The sequence below is a fragment of the Bos mutus genome, chromosome 3 (assembly GCF_027580195.1).
Source record: "Bos mutus isolate GX-2022 chromosome 3, NWIPB_WYAK_1.1, whole genome shotgun sequence".
NCBI classification, from domain to species: Eukaryota; Metazoa; Chordata; class Mammalia; order Artiodactyla; family Bovidae; genus Bos; species Bos mutus.
This window is the reverse complement of record NC_091619.1, coordinates 65005675-65022801: the sequence shown is the minus strand read 5'-3', so window position 1 is coordinate 65022801 and position 17127 is coordinate 65005675. Positions and strand designations below refer to the sequence as shown.

The following is a 17127-nucleotide window of genomic DNA, read 5'->3' as shown; positions in this document are numbered from 1 at the left end:
AAAAGACATTTGAAACCTTCACAGGCTATAACTGTGGAGACTATCCATCTTTAAAGATGCTAAAATTGTACCACAGTATAAAAATGCTGTATCTAATCTTTGTAAAAAGCATGGAACGTTAGAGCTGGTAGTACTTCTAAGCATCACTAACATGAGCTGCCTTGTTTTACAGATAATACGCATGGTGCTTATTGAGTGCTTCACATGCCAGCTACTGGTCCAGGCATTCATTTGCATTATCACATTTTGTCCTCACAGCCAATAGGCATTACCTGTTTTGTTACTGAAGAGGCTGAAGCTCAGAGAGGACAAGTGACTCCATTAAAGTATCTCACCAGATAAAAGTCTAGGGTGTGAACCTAGAACTCAAGTCCTTTGATCCAGAGTTCCTTTAGTGTGAAAAGGAATATAATTGTCACTGTCATGGGACCACAGGTCTCCTAGACTTCAATTCATCAACAATTGCCAGTGATGCTTCCCAAGGTTCCCTGGGGAGACCAACATAAATAAAGCAATTTCTGCTCTCTGTGAGCTTCTATCTGGCAAAGGAAAGGAGAGAACATGGGCAAATTATGTGTCTGGAAGTCATGGGAAAAGAGATTTTTAAGCTGTTTATCAGTGATGTTAAATGCTACTAAAGAGTCAAAGACAGTAAAATCTAGAAGAGGATCATTGAATAATATGACACTTATGCAATTACTGTTGAACTCTATTTTTTTTTATGTTTGTTTACTTAGGCCACATTAAGTCTTAGTTGTGGTGCTTGGGCTTTGATGCCCCTCAGCATGTTGGGATTTTAGTTCCCTGACCAGGGATCAAACCCGAGTCCCCTGTGTTGAAAGGCGGGTTCTTCACCACTGGACCAGCAGGGACATTCTTACTGTTGAATTTTAAAAGATCAATTTCAGAGAGTAATGAGAGAAGAAAGTAGCTTGCAAGAGGTTAGGGAGTCAATAAAAGAGGAGGAAATTGAATTGGGCAGTTTCAGTTTACTGAGAAAAAAAGAGGAAAGAATGTGGAGACAGCTAGAGCATACATACAGACAATGGAAATATTTTTATTTGGATTGGGAAGAACTAAGTATGTTGTTCACAGAAGAGATAGTGCTAACAGAGTAGTAAATTTAACATGGACAAGAAAGAGAAGATTGAGTTTTTGCAGCAGGCAGGAGGAGAGGATCCATTCATCATTAAGTTATTTACTATTTCAGCCATTATTAAAAAGTAGACACCTGAGACATCCCTGGTAGTCCAATGGTTGTGACTCTGCACTCTCATTGCAGGGGGCCTGGGTTCAATCCCTGGTTGGGGACCTAGATCCCACATGATGCAACTGAGAGTCCAAGTGCCACCACTAAGACCCAGTGCAGCCATGTAAATAAACACAGAAAAATAAAATTTACAAAGAAAAACAAGTAGATGACATTATAAATACGGTAGACATCTGTGTTTCAAGCACTATGCTGGGGCACTGTGGTAAGCAAAGTATACCCATGTCCTACAGAGTCTAATATGGAAGACAGACTTTAAGTAAACTATAAATAGATAGATACTATATCCTATGAAAACACTATGACAGAAAACGCTGAAGTGCTATGAGAGCCAAAGCAGAAAAGTTAGCCTTCAGTTCAGTTCAGTTCAGTTCAGTCACTCAGTCGTGTCCGACTCTTTGCGACCCCGTGAATTGCAGCACGCCAGGCCTCCCTGTCCATCACCAACTCCCGGAGTTCACCCAAACTAATGTCCATCGAGTCAGTGATGCCATCCAGCCATCTCATCCTCTGTCATCCCCTTCTCCTCCTGCCCTCAATCCCTCCCAGCATCAGAGTCTTTTCCAATGAGTCAACTCTTCGCATGAGGTGGCCAAAGTACTGGAGTTTCAGCTTTAGCATCATTCCTTCCAAAGAACACCCAGGGCCGATCTCCTTAAGGATGGACTGGTTGGATCTCCTTGCAGTCCAAGGGACTCTCAAGAGTCTTCTCCAAAACCACAGTTCAAAAGCATCAATTCTTCGGCGCTCAGCCTTCTTCACAGTCCAACTCTCACACCCATACATGACCACAGGAAAAACCATAGCCTTGATTAGACCGACCTTTGTTGGCAAAGTGATGTCTCTGCTTTTGAATATGCTATCTAGGTTGGTCATAACTTTTCTTAGAGCTAACTAGTTGTTTGTGTGTATGCTAAGTCATTCCAGTCGTGTCCAACTCTTTGTTACCCAATGGACTATAGCCCACCAGGTTCCTCTGTCTATGGGATTGTCCAGGCAGGAATACTGGAGTAGTTGCCATGCCCTCCTCCAGGGGATCTTCCCAACCCAGGAATCAAACCCACATCTCTTAATGTCTCCTGAATTGGCAGGTGGGTTCTTTACCACTGGCAGCACCTAGGAAGCCCAAATAGTTGTATAATATCTTCCAAATGAGAGAAAGGAGAGATGGAGAACAAAGGATAAAGATACACATTGTGAAAATGTTGAGGAAAGAAGATAATCTTCACCTTAATAGTGAAAATAGAAGGACTGAAATGCCTATTAAAAGTGAGAAGAATGAAAATATGTTTGAGGATATGAGGACAATGGGGAGATATATTAGAATCTATCTGTGGACATCAGATTTGGTATCAGCAAAAGAGGAATATATCTGTCAAGAAATATTAAGAGCTTTTATGAAGTTAGATATAAACCCAGTTGGCTCTGACTTTCTTGGGGAATCCTTAGCAACCCAGAGTAGACGCAAGTCAAGTAAATGGTAGGTTGGGCAGAGAGCAGGCTGGTGGTTCTCATAACAGTCACAGTGGAATTCAAAGGGTATAAAAGATTCAGAGTAATGAGAATGGCTCTGGAACCCAGCTGGTCAGGAAACGGAGCCCCAAGGGAACAGACCAACTAGCTGAGGTCACAGTGAGAACAGAAGACAAGTTGAGAAGTCAAAGTATTAGTCGCTCAGTCATGTCCCCATGGATTGTAGCCTGCCAGGCTCCTCTTTCTATGAAATTCTCCAGGCAAGAATACTAGAGTGGGTTGCCATTCACTTCCCCAGAGGATCTTCCTGATTCAGGGATTGAACCTTGTCTCCTGCATTACAGGCAGCTTCTTTACCATCTGAGCCACCAGGGAAACAATCAGAGGTCAAGGAAAAAGAGACAGGGAGAGCAAGATGTGAGCAGGGTGGGAGGACAGACCCAAGTAACGATGCACTCAGGTTCAGCCACATCAAAGAGGAGCTAAAATTGGGTTAGTAATGAAGGCCATTGGTGCTGAAAAGGTTTAAAAACCCTGAGGCTGGGGTGAGATGGGAATGTGTATGTGTAAGCGTCTTTTAATTTCATGCCTGCAGTCACCATCTGCCATGATTTTGGAGGCCTAAAGAACACTGCTGATGACATTAGAACCTGTGGAATACTGTCTCCTCTGCTTTGCCTTGAAAAAATAAATGTTATGAGCTTTCCAAACCAGATACATATATTTGTACATGTACAGCCATATATATATGTATATGTATACATATTTGTGTCTGTATGTGTAAATGAACACACTATTATATACTTTAATTTCCTGTAAGTAGTCTGGACATCTCAGAGTGATAGCTAGTCCTCATCCTTGTTGTTGGATTATGTTTGATTCCAACATTGATGTAGATGAAGCCCTGCAGATGTAACTCAGTTCAGTTGCTCAGTCGTGTCTGACTCTTTGTGACCCCATGAATTGCAGCACGCCAGGCCTCCCTGTCCATCAACAATTCCCGGAGTTCACTCAGACTCAACGTCCATCGAGTCAGTGATGCCATCCAGCCATCTCATCCTCTGTCATCCCCTTCTCCTCCTGCCCCTAATCCCTCCCAGCATCAGAGTCTTTTCCAATGAGTCAACTCTTTGCATGAGGTGGCCAAAGTACTGGAGTTTCAGCTTTAGCATCATTCCTTCCAAAGAACACCCAGGACTGATCTCCTTCAGAATGGACTGGTTGGATCTCCTTGCAGTCCAAGGGACTCTCAAGAGTCTTCTCCAACACCACAGTTCAAAAGCATCAATTCTTCAGCACTCAGCTTTCTTCACAGTCCAACTCTCACATCCATACATGACTACTGGAAAAACCATAGCCTTGACTAGACAGACCTTTGTTGGCAAAGTAATGTATCTGTTTTTTAATATGTTGTCTAGGTTGGTCATAACCCTCCTTCCAAGGAGTAAGCGTCTTTTAATTTCATGGCTGCAGTCACCATCTGCAGTGATTTTGGAGCCCCCCAAAATAAAGTCTGACACTGTTTCCACTGTTTCCCCATCTATTTCCCATGAGGTGATGGAAGCGGATGCCATGATCTTCGTTTTCTGAATGTTGAGCTTTAAGCCAACTTTTTCACTCTCCACTTTCACTTTCATCAAGAGGCTTTTGAGTTCCTCTTCACTTTCTGCCATAAGGGTGGTGTCATCTACATATCTGAGGTTACTGATATTTCTCTCAGCAATCTTGATTCCATCTTGTGCTTCTTCCAGCCCAGCGTTTCTCATGATGTACTCTGCATATAAGTTAAATAAGCAGGGTGACAATATACAGCCTTGATGTAGTCCTTTTCCTATTTGGAACCAGTCTGTTGTTCCATGTCCAGTTCTAACTGTTGCTTCCTGACCTGCATACAAATTTCTCAAGAGGCAGGTCAGGTAGTCTGGTATTCCAATCTCTTTCAGAGTTTTCCACAGTTTATTGTGATCCACACAGTCAAAGGCTTTGGCATAGTCAATGAAGCAGAAATAGATGTTTTTCTGGAACTCTCTTGCTGTTTCGATGATCCAACGGTTGTTGGCAATTTGATCTCTGGTTCCTCTGCCTTTTCTAAAACCAAGTTGAACATCAGGAAGTTCATGGTTCACATATTGCTGAAGCCTGGCTTGGAGAATTTTGAGCATTACTTTGCTAGCGTGTGAGATGAGTGCAATTGTGCAGTAGTTTGAGCATTCTTTGGCATTGCCTTTCTTTGGGATTGGAATGAAAACTGACCTTTTCCAGTCTTGTGGCCACCGCTGAGTTTTCCAAATTTGCTGGCATATTGAGTGCAGCACTTTCACAGCATCATCTTTCAGGATTTGGAATAGCTCCATTGAAATTCCATCACCTCCACTAGCTTTGTTCGTAGTGATGTTTTCTAAGGCCCACTTGACTTCACATTCCAGGATGTCTGGCTCTAGGTGAGTGATCATACCATCGTGATTATCTTGGTCGTGAAGATCTTTTTTGTACAGTTCTCCTGTGTATTCTTGCCACCTCTTCTTAATATCTTCTGCTTCTGTTAGGTCCATACCATTTCTGTCCTTTATCGAGCCCATCTTTGCATGAAATGCTCCCTTGGTATCTCTAATTTTCTTAAAGAGATCTCTAGTCTTTCCCATTCTGTTGTTTTCCTCTATTTCTTTGCATTGATTGCTGAGGAAGGCTTTCTTATCTTTTCTTGCTATTCTTTGGAACTCTGCATTTAGATGCTTATATCTTTCCTTTTCTCCTTTGCTTTTCGCTTCTCTTCTTTTCACAGCTATTTGTAAGGCCTCCCCAGACAGCCATTTTGCTTTTTTGCATTTCTTTTCCATGGGGATGGTCTTGATCCCTGTCTCCTGCACAATGTCACGAACCTCAGTCCATAGTTCATCAGGCACTCTGTCTATCAGATCTAGTCCCTTAAATCTATTTCTCACTTCCACTGTATAATCATAAGGGATTTGATTTAGGTCATACCTGAATGGTCTAGTGGTTTCCCCTACTTTCTTCAATTTAAGTCTGAATTTGGCAATAAGGAGTTCATGATCTGAGCCACAGTCAGCTCCCGGTCTTGTTTTTGCTGACTCTATAGAGCTTATAACAGGCAAATTAGGCCTTGGAATACAGAATGAAGCAGGGCAAAGGCTAATAGAGTTTTGCCAAGAGAATGTGTTGGTCATAGCAAACACCCTCTTCCAACAACACAAGAGAAGACTCTACACATGGACATCACCAGATGGTCAACAATGAAATCAGATGTAACTCAGGAAGAGCTAAAAAGATGAGTGACCTCTTCTTGTTACTGTTGTTGTTGTTCAGTCGCTAAGTCATGTCCAACTCCTTGCAACACCATGAACTGCAGTATGCCAGGCCTCCCTGTCCCTCTCTATCTCCTAGAGTTTGCCCAACTTCATGTCCTTTGAGTCAGTGATTTTATCCAACCATCTCATCCTCTGCTACCCTTTTCTCCTCTTGCCTTCAATCTTCCCCAGCATCAGGGTCTTTTCCAGTGAGTCAGCTCTTTGCATCAAGTGGCCAGAGTATTGGAGCCTCGGCTTCATCATCAGTCCTTCCAGTGAATGTTCAGTTTTTATTTCCTTCAGGATTGACTGGGTTGATCTCCTTGCTATCCTACATTTACCAGGATACAATAAAATCTCAACCAGGGACACCATTGCCTGCTTTACACCATTACTATTCAAAAGATTGTTAAGTATAACAGAAACTACATCCATATGTTTGTTTGTATTTGGGATCAGCTAATTATTATCCTGTTCAGCGAATTACAAATAGCTGAGAAAAGAAAAGAAGCTAAAGGCAAAGTAGAAAAGGAAAGACATACCCATTTGAATGCAGAGTTCCAAAGAATAGCAAGAAGAGATAAGAAAGCCTTCCTCAGTGATCAATGCAAAGAAATAGAGGAAAACAATAGAATGGGAAAGACTAGAGATCTCTTCAAGAAAATTAGAGATACCAAGGGTGCATTTAATGCAAAGACGGGCTCAATAAAGCACAGAAATGGTAGGGACCTGAGAGAAGCAGAAGATATTAAGAAGAGGTAGCAAGAATACACAGAACTATACAAAAAAGATCTTCATGACCCAGATAACCATGACGGTGTGATCACCCACCTAGAGCTGGACATCCTGGAGTGCGAAGTCAAGAGGGCCAGCTGAGCTGCTTCAAGTCCTAAAAGAGGATGCTGTGAAAGTGCCACACTCAGTATGCCAGCAAATATAGAAAACTCAGCAGTGGCCACAGGACTGGAAAAAGTCAGTTTTCATTCCAATCCCAAAGAACGACAATGCCAAAAAATGTTCAAACTCTCACACAATTGCACTCATCTCACACGCTAGCAATGGGACTTCCCTGATGGCTCAGATGGTAAAGCGTCTGTCTACAATGTGGGAGACCTGGGTTCGATCCCTGGATTGGGAAGATCCCCTGGAGAAGGAAATGGCAATCCACTCCAGGACTATTGCCTGGAAAATCCCATGAATAGAGGAGCCTGGTAGGATACAGTCCATGGGGTCGAAAAGAGTCGGACAGGACTGAGCAACTTCACTTTCACTTTTCACACGCTAGCAAAGTAATGCTCAAAATTCTCCAAGCCAGGCTTCAACAGTATGTGAACTGTGAAACTTCCAGGTGTTCAAGCTGGATTTAGAAAAGGCAGAGGAACCAGAGATCAAATTGCCAACATCCACTGGATCATCGAAAAAGCAAGAAAATTCCAGAAAAACGTCTACTTCTGCTTTATTGACTATGCCAAAGCCTTTGACTGTGTAGATCACAAAAAATTGTGGAAAATTCTTCAAGAGATGGGAATACCAGACCACCTTACCTGCACCTGAGAAATCTGTATGCAGATCAGGAAGCAACAGTTAGAACTGGACATGGAACAACAGACTGGTTCCAAACTGGGAAAGGAGTACATCAAGGCTGTATATCGTCACCCTGCTTTTTTAACTTATATGCAGAGTACATCATGAGAAACGCCAGGTTGGATGAAGCAATTGAAACAGTGAGAGACTTTATTTTCTTGGGCTCCAAAATCACTGCAGATGGTGACTGCAGCCATGAAATTAAAAGACGTTTGTTCCTTGGAAGAAAAACTATGACCAACCTAGACAGCATGTTAAAAAGCAGAGACATTGCTTTGCTGACAAAGGTCCATCTAGTCAAGGCTATGGTCTTTCCAATAGTCATGTATGGTTGTAAGAGTTGGACTATTAAAAAGCTGAGTGCCGAAAAATTGATGCTTTTGAACTGTGGTGTTGGAGAGGACTCTTGAGAGTCCCTTGGACTGCAAGGAGATCCAACCAATCAATCTTAGAGTAAATCAATCCTGAATATTCATTGAAAGGCCTGATGCTGAAGCTGAAGCTCCAATACTTTGGCCACCTGATGCGAAGAACTGACTCATTGGAAAAGACCCTGATGCTGGGAAAGATTAAAGGCAGGAAGAGAAGGGGACAACAGAGGATGAGATGGTTGGATGGCATCACCGACTCAATGAACATGAGTTTGAGTAAGCTCTGGGAGTTGGTCACAGACAGGGAGGCCTGGTGTGCTGCAGTCCGTGGGGTTGCAAAGAGTTGGACACAACTGACTGACTGTATTGAAGTGAACTAATGATCAACCTGACATCATCATTTACTTTCTTCCTGAGCACAGAATGGGCTCTAACACACCAGCTTTGCCATTTCATTCTTTTCGTCCTAAAGCCACGCACCCTGCAAAGTCGCTTAGGAGACAGGTCTTCTCCTGCGGGGAGCCCCACTAATGAATCCAGCAGGTGTCCCCTGAGAGTATTGCTGCTGAAGATAGAAAGCACCTGGAGAAGGTGGCTGAGGTAGACATGCTGACATGACGCAGCTTGTTTCAGTTCTACAGAACACCAGGTACCAGGAGAAGGCAGGAAAACGAGGCCAGCCGCAGCTCCCGGATCTCCTGCAGGCACTCCCCTTCTCTCAGTGCAGCGCGGTGGTGGTGTTGTGTTAGTCAGTCATGTCAACCCTTTGTGATCCCACGGACTGTAGCCTGCCAGGCTCTTCTGTCCATGGGATTTTCCAGGCAAGAATACTGGAGTGGGTTGCCATTTCCTCCTCCAGGGGATCTTCCGGACCCAGAGATCAAACCCACAGCTCCTGTGTCTCCTGTATTGGCAGGCAAGTTCTTTATCCACTGAGCCACTGGGGAAGGGGAAGGGATACACTGAGCTGTGAAGTGGAGGTTCACAGCATTTGCGCTTCTCACAATATAGCACCTTTGGCCTCACATGGAAAAAATTTTGAATTACATTGGTGGTTGAGAATAAAAATGTTTCACCTTTTCTTTTTTTAAAAGTGTTGAAAGACACTTTTAATATGGAACCTCTACCCCAGGCTGCCTTTGTGAATCACACCATGCAGTATTGTGCATCCGTTTGTTCAGGGATTAAGCCTGAATAATGATACAGGAAAAATCAGTGGGATGACAATAAATGTGACAGCTGCCCATCTCCCGTCAGTCATCTCATCAGGAGAGAATGCAGCCCACTTGTTCAGATATGTGAAAATCACTTCAGAAGAGTTTTCCTCATGTAACAAATTATCCTGGAAGGATATCAAGGCTCCACCATTTTTTATCTCAGTGTCATAAGTGAAGGCCTCAAAGAAATGTCAGTGACAGCCTATGAAAATTCCTACATCTCCAGCAGTTTTGGTGCCTTCACGGCAGTAATAAAAATCACTTTGTTCCCTGGTTTGGAGCCACGGGAAAAATCAAACCATTGTGGAGATTACTTAAAATTCCACTGTGCCTGCTCCATTTGCCCAAAGAATGTTAAGAATTTGCAGCTGTTGCTCCCACGAAAGGTTTCTAACTGGAGCAGTGGCTGCTGTTTCACACACAGCTGTGGTTAATTTGAGCTGAAGATGTTTTAATTGCCTTTGTGTCAAGATTTATTAAATAACATTTGAGAGGGACAAAAATTATAATAGTCAAATTAGGAGAATGCTGAAAGAAAAAAATAATTGAAATGCAGCATTTTTGCCCTGTAAGCCAAGGCTGAAAATATCTTTTTCCACATGACTGGCTTCCAGCCATCCTCAAGAAAGAGTCTCTAGGTAAATCCAGCCACAGAAGCCCCCGTGGCTGCTGCCAGAGCCTGGCCTTTTGTTTCCCTCCCTCCTTATCTGGAAGTACTTCTGCCAAGAGTGGCCCTCCCTTGTTCCCACTCTCCATCTCTGTTATCTCAGGAGACAGGAGTCATGGTGCTGGGAGCAAACGTAGCATCAGCTGGCAATCAGCCTCTCCTGCTAAGTGGTCTGCATTATTTTTTCGAGCCTCTGTAATTGCTGTTTTCCTAGTACATCTTGGCCACCATGACAATACAGCGAGCGCTCCGAACCCTTCCCACTTGGTCAAGAGCAGCTCTACAAATGAGCAGAAGTCAAAGCGTGGACGTTTCCTGGATTCGCTGCCAAGGCAAAAGAGAGGGAGTGAGAGGCCCTTCCACAGATGAAGGGCCACAAGTACTGCCCCTCAAGAGGTTTGTTGCCAGTTGTTCCGAGAAAGGAGTTTTAAATATGAAGAGAAGCCAGACAGGAAAATTACAGAACAAGTTGTAAGCGCTGACTACCACGCTAAAACCTCAATAATGTTTTATATTTCGGCATTACATATTTCCTTTTAACCAGGAAATCCTCCAAGCATTAAGAAGCACCTACCATGGCCAGGAACTGTGTAGATGCTGTGGGGCAGGTCTGGTGGAAGATCTAGACCAAGGGTAAGACGGGCCAAGGGCACCCAAGTGGGGGTCACATCACTCACCCCAGGAGAGGCGAGGTGGACAGGCTGATTCCTGCTGGAAAGGGGAAACACTGGATCCAGACCCATGGGATGAAGAGAATCCTGATAGAGTAGAAACTGGAAGCCATCCAGGCTGAGGACGGGAAGAGCAAAAACCACATCGGAAAACTGTATCTTGATGCCTATGGTTCCACTGATACAATTCTCTCCAAATGACAAAATTATATACAGATTTAGTGGTTGCTAGAGGTTAAGGATGGAGGGGTTGTGTGTGTAGAGAGAAGTGGGTGTGGCTATAAAAGGCCAGCCTAAGGGACTCTGGCACTGATGGGAACGCTCTACTTCTGTATTACATCAGTGCTAATATTCTGGTTGTGATATTGTGATGTGATGTGATGTAGTTGTGGGAAATGTCACCACTAGGGAAAACAGTAAAGGATTCATGGGATCTCTCTATATTATTCTTAGAAATGTGAATCTGCAATTATCTCACAATTAGAAAAGTGGTTTTTTTTTTTAAGTACGTCTTGATGAAAGGACAGTCTGTGGTTGGACAGGACAATGTTGGGTGAGGATAAGAAATGTAGAAAAAAGTTGGAGAGGCTGAATGGAACTAGCTCCTAGAAGCTACAAATGCCACTCTAAGCAGTTGGAGAAAGGGAAGCCACAGAATGCTCTGCAGCTGGGAAGTGACATGCTTTTCAGGCAAATGATCCTGCTCATGGGTCTGCTGGACCCCAAAGTCTCATCCTTTGCCCCACACAGAGGCAGGATGCCTGCTGTACACTAAAAGCAAGAGGGCCTGAAATGTGGCAGGTAAACCTAGGCGCAGCAGCCAAACGAGGAGGGAACAGCTCTGAGAGCCAGAGTTCAGGCTTCAAGTCCTAGACTTGCTATGTACTTACCCATGCCACCTAAGGCAGTTAACTTCTTTGTGACTCTACTTCCCCATCTGTAAAATGGGAATAATACTGATGTCTGCCTCTCTTAAGATTATTTGAAATTAATACACGTAAAGCCTTTAGAACAGTGACCAGTACAGTAAGCACTTGGCAAAAGTTAGCTATTAATATTTTTTAAGGTGTAACATCTTGCAACTTAGCAACTAGTTGAACTTGGTGGGGGAGAATCAGGATGTAATGTTCATCAAAGGAATATGGGAGATCCTGAGTATTAGTAGCTAGAAAACAATAGAAAAATTCATGCTGAGGGACATTCTGTAAAATAACTATTTATAATCTTCCAAAGTGTCAATGAAATACAGAGGAACTGGCCCATATGGAAGAAGACCAGAAAGACATGACAACTAAAGGCAGCACGTGATTCTAAACTTGATCCATTGGCTTCAGAAGACATTATTGAGATGATTGGAACAATTCCATTGACATGTGAATAAGGTCCAAAGATATAGTTATGTAGGAGGATGTGTTTGGCTCCTTGTCTGGAGGAAATGACATTAAAGTGTTCTGTAACAATGAGGCATCAGGTTGGGAGCTGATTCTCAAATGTTTCAGAAAGTTCTTTGTACTCATAACCCGTCTGTAACTTTATGATTATTTAAAAATGAAAACACTTTTTTTCTTTTTAAATCTTGTTTTAATTTCTAGTTGAAGGATAATTACAATATTGTGTTGGTTTCTGCCATACATCAACATGGATCAGCCATAGGTATACATAAGTCCTCTCCCTCTTGAACCTCCTTCCCATCTTCCTCCCCATCCCACCCTTCTAGATTGTCACAAAGCCCCTGTTTGAGTTCCCTGAGTCATACAACCAGTTCTCACTGGCCATCTACTTTACGTATGTTAGTGTATATGTTTCCACGCTACTCTCTCCATTCATTCCACCCTCTCCTTTTCAGCACCCGTGTCCATAGTCTGTTCTCTACGTCTCTGTCTCCATTGCTGCCCTGCGAATAGGTTCTTCAGTACCATCTTTCTAGATTCCATATATGCATTAATGTACGACATTGGTGAAAACAATTTTTTATTGAAGTAGAGTTGATATACAACGTTGTGCTAGTGTCAAGTGTACGGCACAGTGATTCCATTTTCATATATATTTATCTATTCTTTTTCAGATTCTTTTCCCTTATAGGTTATTATAAAACATTGAGTAGAGGTCCCGTGCTATACCGTAGGTCCCTGTCGGGTATCTATTTTATATATACTAGCGTGTGTATGTTTATCCCAAACTCCTAATTTATCCCTCTTACCTTGCCTCTTTGGTTTTATGGTTTTCAAATTTAACCATAAATTTGAAAACAACTGATTTTAAAAGTAATGACTGATAACCACAAATTAAAGACTGTGGCTTGTTTAGGGGCAACACCCTAATTCCCAAAGTTAGTCACAGTGGGTCTTAATTGTTTCTGTGACAGGATTTATCCAAACTGCTGTACTCTTCATTTGATGTAGCAAAATGCTATTAATCTAAATATTTGTGAATAAAGTACTGTCTCTAGATTAAATTAAAATTGCTTGCATTATTTTCTGAATTACAAAAACAAAAAGTAACGGCCAGTCTTTGTTGAGCGGTCACCATATATCAGGCACCGTGATCCCTGCTTTGCGCATGAGCAGATTCAGGGCCCCAGGAAACTTATCTGCTGAGCGTGCCCACCAAATTGGGACTGTGGATCCTCCCCTGTGCCCTCTGCACTCCTCCCCACTAGACCATCTGTAGTGACTGCTGTTGTTTGTCTGTAACACCCTCTGCCCTCCATGGACACAATCTTTGAGGGTAAGGTCAGTGTCCTGTTCACTACTGTATCCATGGCTCCTGACATGCCCCCAGGAGATCAGCAGGGCTCAGTCCACACTGGTGGATCAAGCACTGAAGCCTGCTCACTGTGTGACTACAGCCCCGAACAGGGCACCAGATTCGGGATAGATGTCTGATCCATGACTTCTTTTCTAGGTGGCCCAGGCTCTGGCAAAGGCACACAATGTGGAAAGCTGGCGGAAAAATATGGATTTACACATCTCTCGACTGATGAGCTCCTGCAGAATGAGCTGTCATCGGAATCTGGAAGAAGCAAGTTGATCAGAGACATCATGGAACGTGGAGAGCTGGTGCCCTCAGTAAGCAACAGCTGCCTTCTCTGGCCGGGGAGAGATCTGGAAGTGTTGCCATTAATCTAGCTTCAGAAACAAAGAAACGCAAAAAGGATAATGCTGTATTTTGTTTCTTTTAACAATCCAGAAGCAGGCAGGAGGTCCACAGCAAAGGCCCATCTGCCAGACCAAGTTACCCAGGCCCTGGTTCCATCTGTCTTGTTGCTCTGCCAGTGCCTTGAATGTAACCTATTTCATACTTTTTCCTAAAATTGGTCCCGGCTTTAGAGTTAAAAGCTTCAAAGCAGAAATGATCTTGGTGCAGCAGAACCTAGATCTAGAATTACTTATTGTTGTTCAGTTGCTAAGCCGTGTCCAACTCTTTTTGACCCCGTGGACTGCAGCATGCCAGGCTTCCCTGTCCTTCACCATCTTCTGGAGCTTGCTCAAGCTCAAGTCCATTAAGTTGATGATGCCATCCAACCATCTCATACTCTGTTGCCTGCTTCTCCTCCTCCCCTCAATCTTTCCCAGCATCAAGGTCTTTTCCAATTAGTTGGCTCTTCCAATAAGGTGGCCAAAATATTGTAGCTTCAACTTCAGCATCAGTCCTTCCAATGAATATTCAGGATTGATTTCCTTTAGGATTGACTGATTTGATCTCTTTGCAGTCCAAAGGACTTTAGAACCTTCTGAAAAACAGAAAATAATGTCTTGGTCTCATTCTGAGAGGTATAATGGTATTAACATGAAATTTGTTATCTTCCTTGGGTAGCTGAAGAATATCCCTTTTATTTATCTTTTTTTTGTTTTCAAGTCACTATCCATATCTGAGAGGCTGGATGCCATGGGTTTCATAAAACATTCATCCCTTCCAGACTAACTCACACTAGGCTCTGTAGTCAGGGCATGGGCAGTGCAGCCCCTATTAGCTAAGAGAGCTTCTCACTTCCTCTTTAACCAGCTACAGTCTCTTTCCCACCTGGAAGCCAGAATGGTTCTCAAAAAGGAAACAGACCACTGCAGTGGTCTCTTTTCTTTCTTTTTCTTTTTTTTTAAGTTTTGGAGATGTATTTATTACTCTGTTTATTTATATTGGCTACACTGGGTCTTCGTTGCTTTTCGAGGACTTTCTCTAGCTTCAGCGAGTAGGGGCTGCTCTTTGTTGCAGTGCTTGGGTTTCTCATCGCGGTGGCTTCTCTTGTCATGGAGCACAGCCTCTAGGCATGCGAGCTTCAATAGTTGCCGCATGTGGCCTCAGTAGTGGTGGCTCAAAGGCCCTAGAGCGCCCAGGCTTCAATAATTATGGCTCACAGGCTTAGTTGCTCCAAGGCAAGTGGAATCTTCTGGACCAGGGATGGAACCTATGTTACCTGCATTGGCTGGCGGATTCCTATCCATTCTACCACCAAGGAAGTCCTGTAGTTGCCTCTTAACAAACCTCCTTCTGCCCACTCTTTTTCCCCTACAGTTTACTCTTTTCACAGCAGCCAGAGTGATTTCTTAAAAACATTTATCCCCCTTCCCAGAACCTTCCAACAGCTCCTCACCACATTTTGAAGGAAATCCAGAGACTTTCCCATGGCTCTGGACTCCAGCTTGCTCTCCAATGCTCTTTTCCATGACTCTCACATTTCCTCTCACCCAACCCACACCCCCATTCTTCCTCCCACAGGCCAGACTGCTCCTGCCTCTGGGCCCTTGCATTGTCGATTTCCTCAGCCTGAGTGAAATTCTTTCATATATGCGTATAGCTTGCTCCTTTACTTCATCCAGATCTCTACTTAAATATCACAGTCTATCAAAGAGGCCTGCATATCCCATCTAAAAACAGCACCTCTAACAATCTGCTTCTTCTGATCTGCTTTAATTTTGTTCCTAGTAGTTTTCTCTGATTATTTTTATATATTTACTTGCTCATCTAGTATCTATTTTCACTAAAATATAAACTTCATGAGGATTTAACTCATTATTATCTAGGGATAGATTCTGACTGCTCTTGTGATAGTTGCATTCCCCAGACCCTGCTGAAAGTCAGAGGTAGCCAGGAACTCAGAGAACACAGGGGATTCCCCCCATTTGGGCAGCTGGTAGCTTCCTTGTTTTCTATAAGCACAAGTTAAATCAAAATTTTTAACAAAGTGATATTGCTAGAAAATGCTGCTTCATGTCTACTGAAGTCAGTGCATGTCATGTCAAATTTTACAAAATATTTACTGGGAAAAAAAATCAACACTGAAGCACATTTTATACCATGTTTTGTCTAGTTTTAAACTTCCATTGGGCCTAATTCAAGGAGTGCTACTGCTTGAAATACAGTACCATATTGCACCTAATTTAAGATACCATTATTTTTAGGCAACCCCCAAAACTTTAACCATTAAAATTTACCAGTAAGAAAAAACATCAACAGACTTTGACCCAATACTGATTGTAAAATACCTACCAGTTCCATAGACATTAAAATTGGGTGGTGGGGGGTTGAGATTTATAGTTGATGAAATACAGGATATTGCCATCCACTGTTAATCTAACTAGTCCATTTCTCCCCCTTGCCATGATGGGATGGTTGGGAGACCTTTGGTAACTCCAGTGCTGCTCTGTGGAAGAGTCTGGGTCCTGACCACTCTCCCTCTGCTCCAGGGCATCATTCTGGAGCTCCTGAAGGAGGCCATGGTGGCCAGCCTCAGCAACACCAAGGGCTTCCTGATTGATGGCTATCCTCGGGAAGTGAAGCAAGGAGAAGAGTTTGGACGTAGGGTGAGTGCTGCTATGGGGATCATCCCAGAAGACAAATAGGGGATATCGTGGAAGCTGAGGGAATAAAGGCAAAGTCCGTCAATTCTATTCATAAAATGTTCTATTATAAATGGAAGAAATTCAGCAAAAAAGTGGGGGGGCGGGGGTGGGCGTGGAGGGTGGGGATGCTGTGGTGGATTTATTGTTCAAGTAACTAAAACCTCCAAGGGTAGTTCACACTTTAGTGGATTCATGTGTTCAAATTTGTTTGTCAGTCATCTGACTTTGTCCATTTCTTGGATTTTCTTTCTTTGCATTGGCCTCATTTTCTTCCTGTTCGAATCATATTCTATCATCTAAGTGATATCACAAACATGTTTCTATTCTCCAGTGGGTCCAGCAAAAAAAAAAAAAAAAAGAACCCAGGGTTTTGTATCATTATCCTGGATAATCAGGTCCTGGGCCTGTCACTGAACTAATCACTGTGGATTATCCAGGGATATCCTGGTTCAGCCTGGAGGACCAGGGCAAGAATGGGAGAAAAGGAGGGAAAATGGGTACCACACCTGAACCACACAGAATGAGAAAGGGAAGGGAATTACCTGAAGACAAATAAGATGCTCTAAGAAGATGGAAGGGAGAACAGATCCTGGACAGGCAAAATCAGATATATGCCCAAGGCCTACCCCCTTCACTGGGAGGCCACTCACAGGAGAATAGCAGTAAGTGAAAAATATTGCTCCTGTCATTTATAGAACCTACTCTGGGCTGAGTCCTGTGCTACACGCT

The 17127-nt window shown here is 43.1% G+C and overlaps 1 protein-coding gene across 2 annotated transcripts in view; it reads left to right on the top strand.

Annotated features, from left to right (window-relative positions):
* The window catches only part of AK5 (adenylate kinase 5), a 259170-nt gene that overhangs the window by 211209 nt on the left and 30834 nt on the right, over positions 1-17127 (top strand). For both annotated transcript variants that reach the window (XM_070367844.1, XM_005896804.2), the window contains exons 11-12: positions 13463-13626; positions 16243-16359. In XM_070367844.1, the coding sequence (XP_070223945.1) occupies positions 13463-13626; positions 16243-16359 (281 nt within the window). The remainder of the gene's footprint in view (positions 1-13462; positions 13627-16242; positions 16360-17127) is intronic.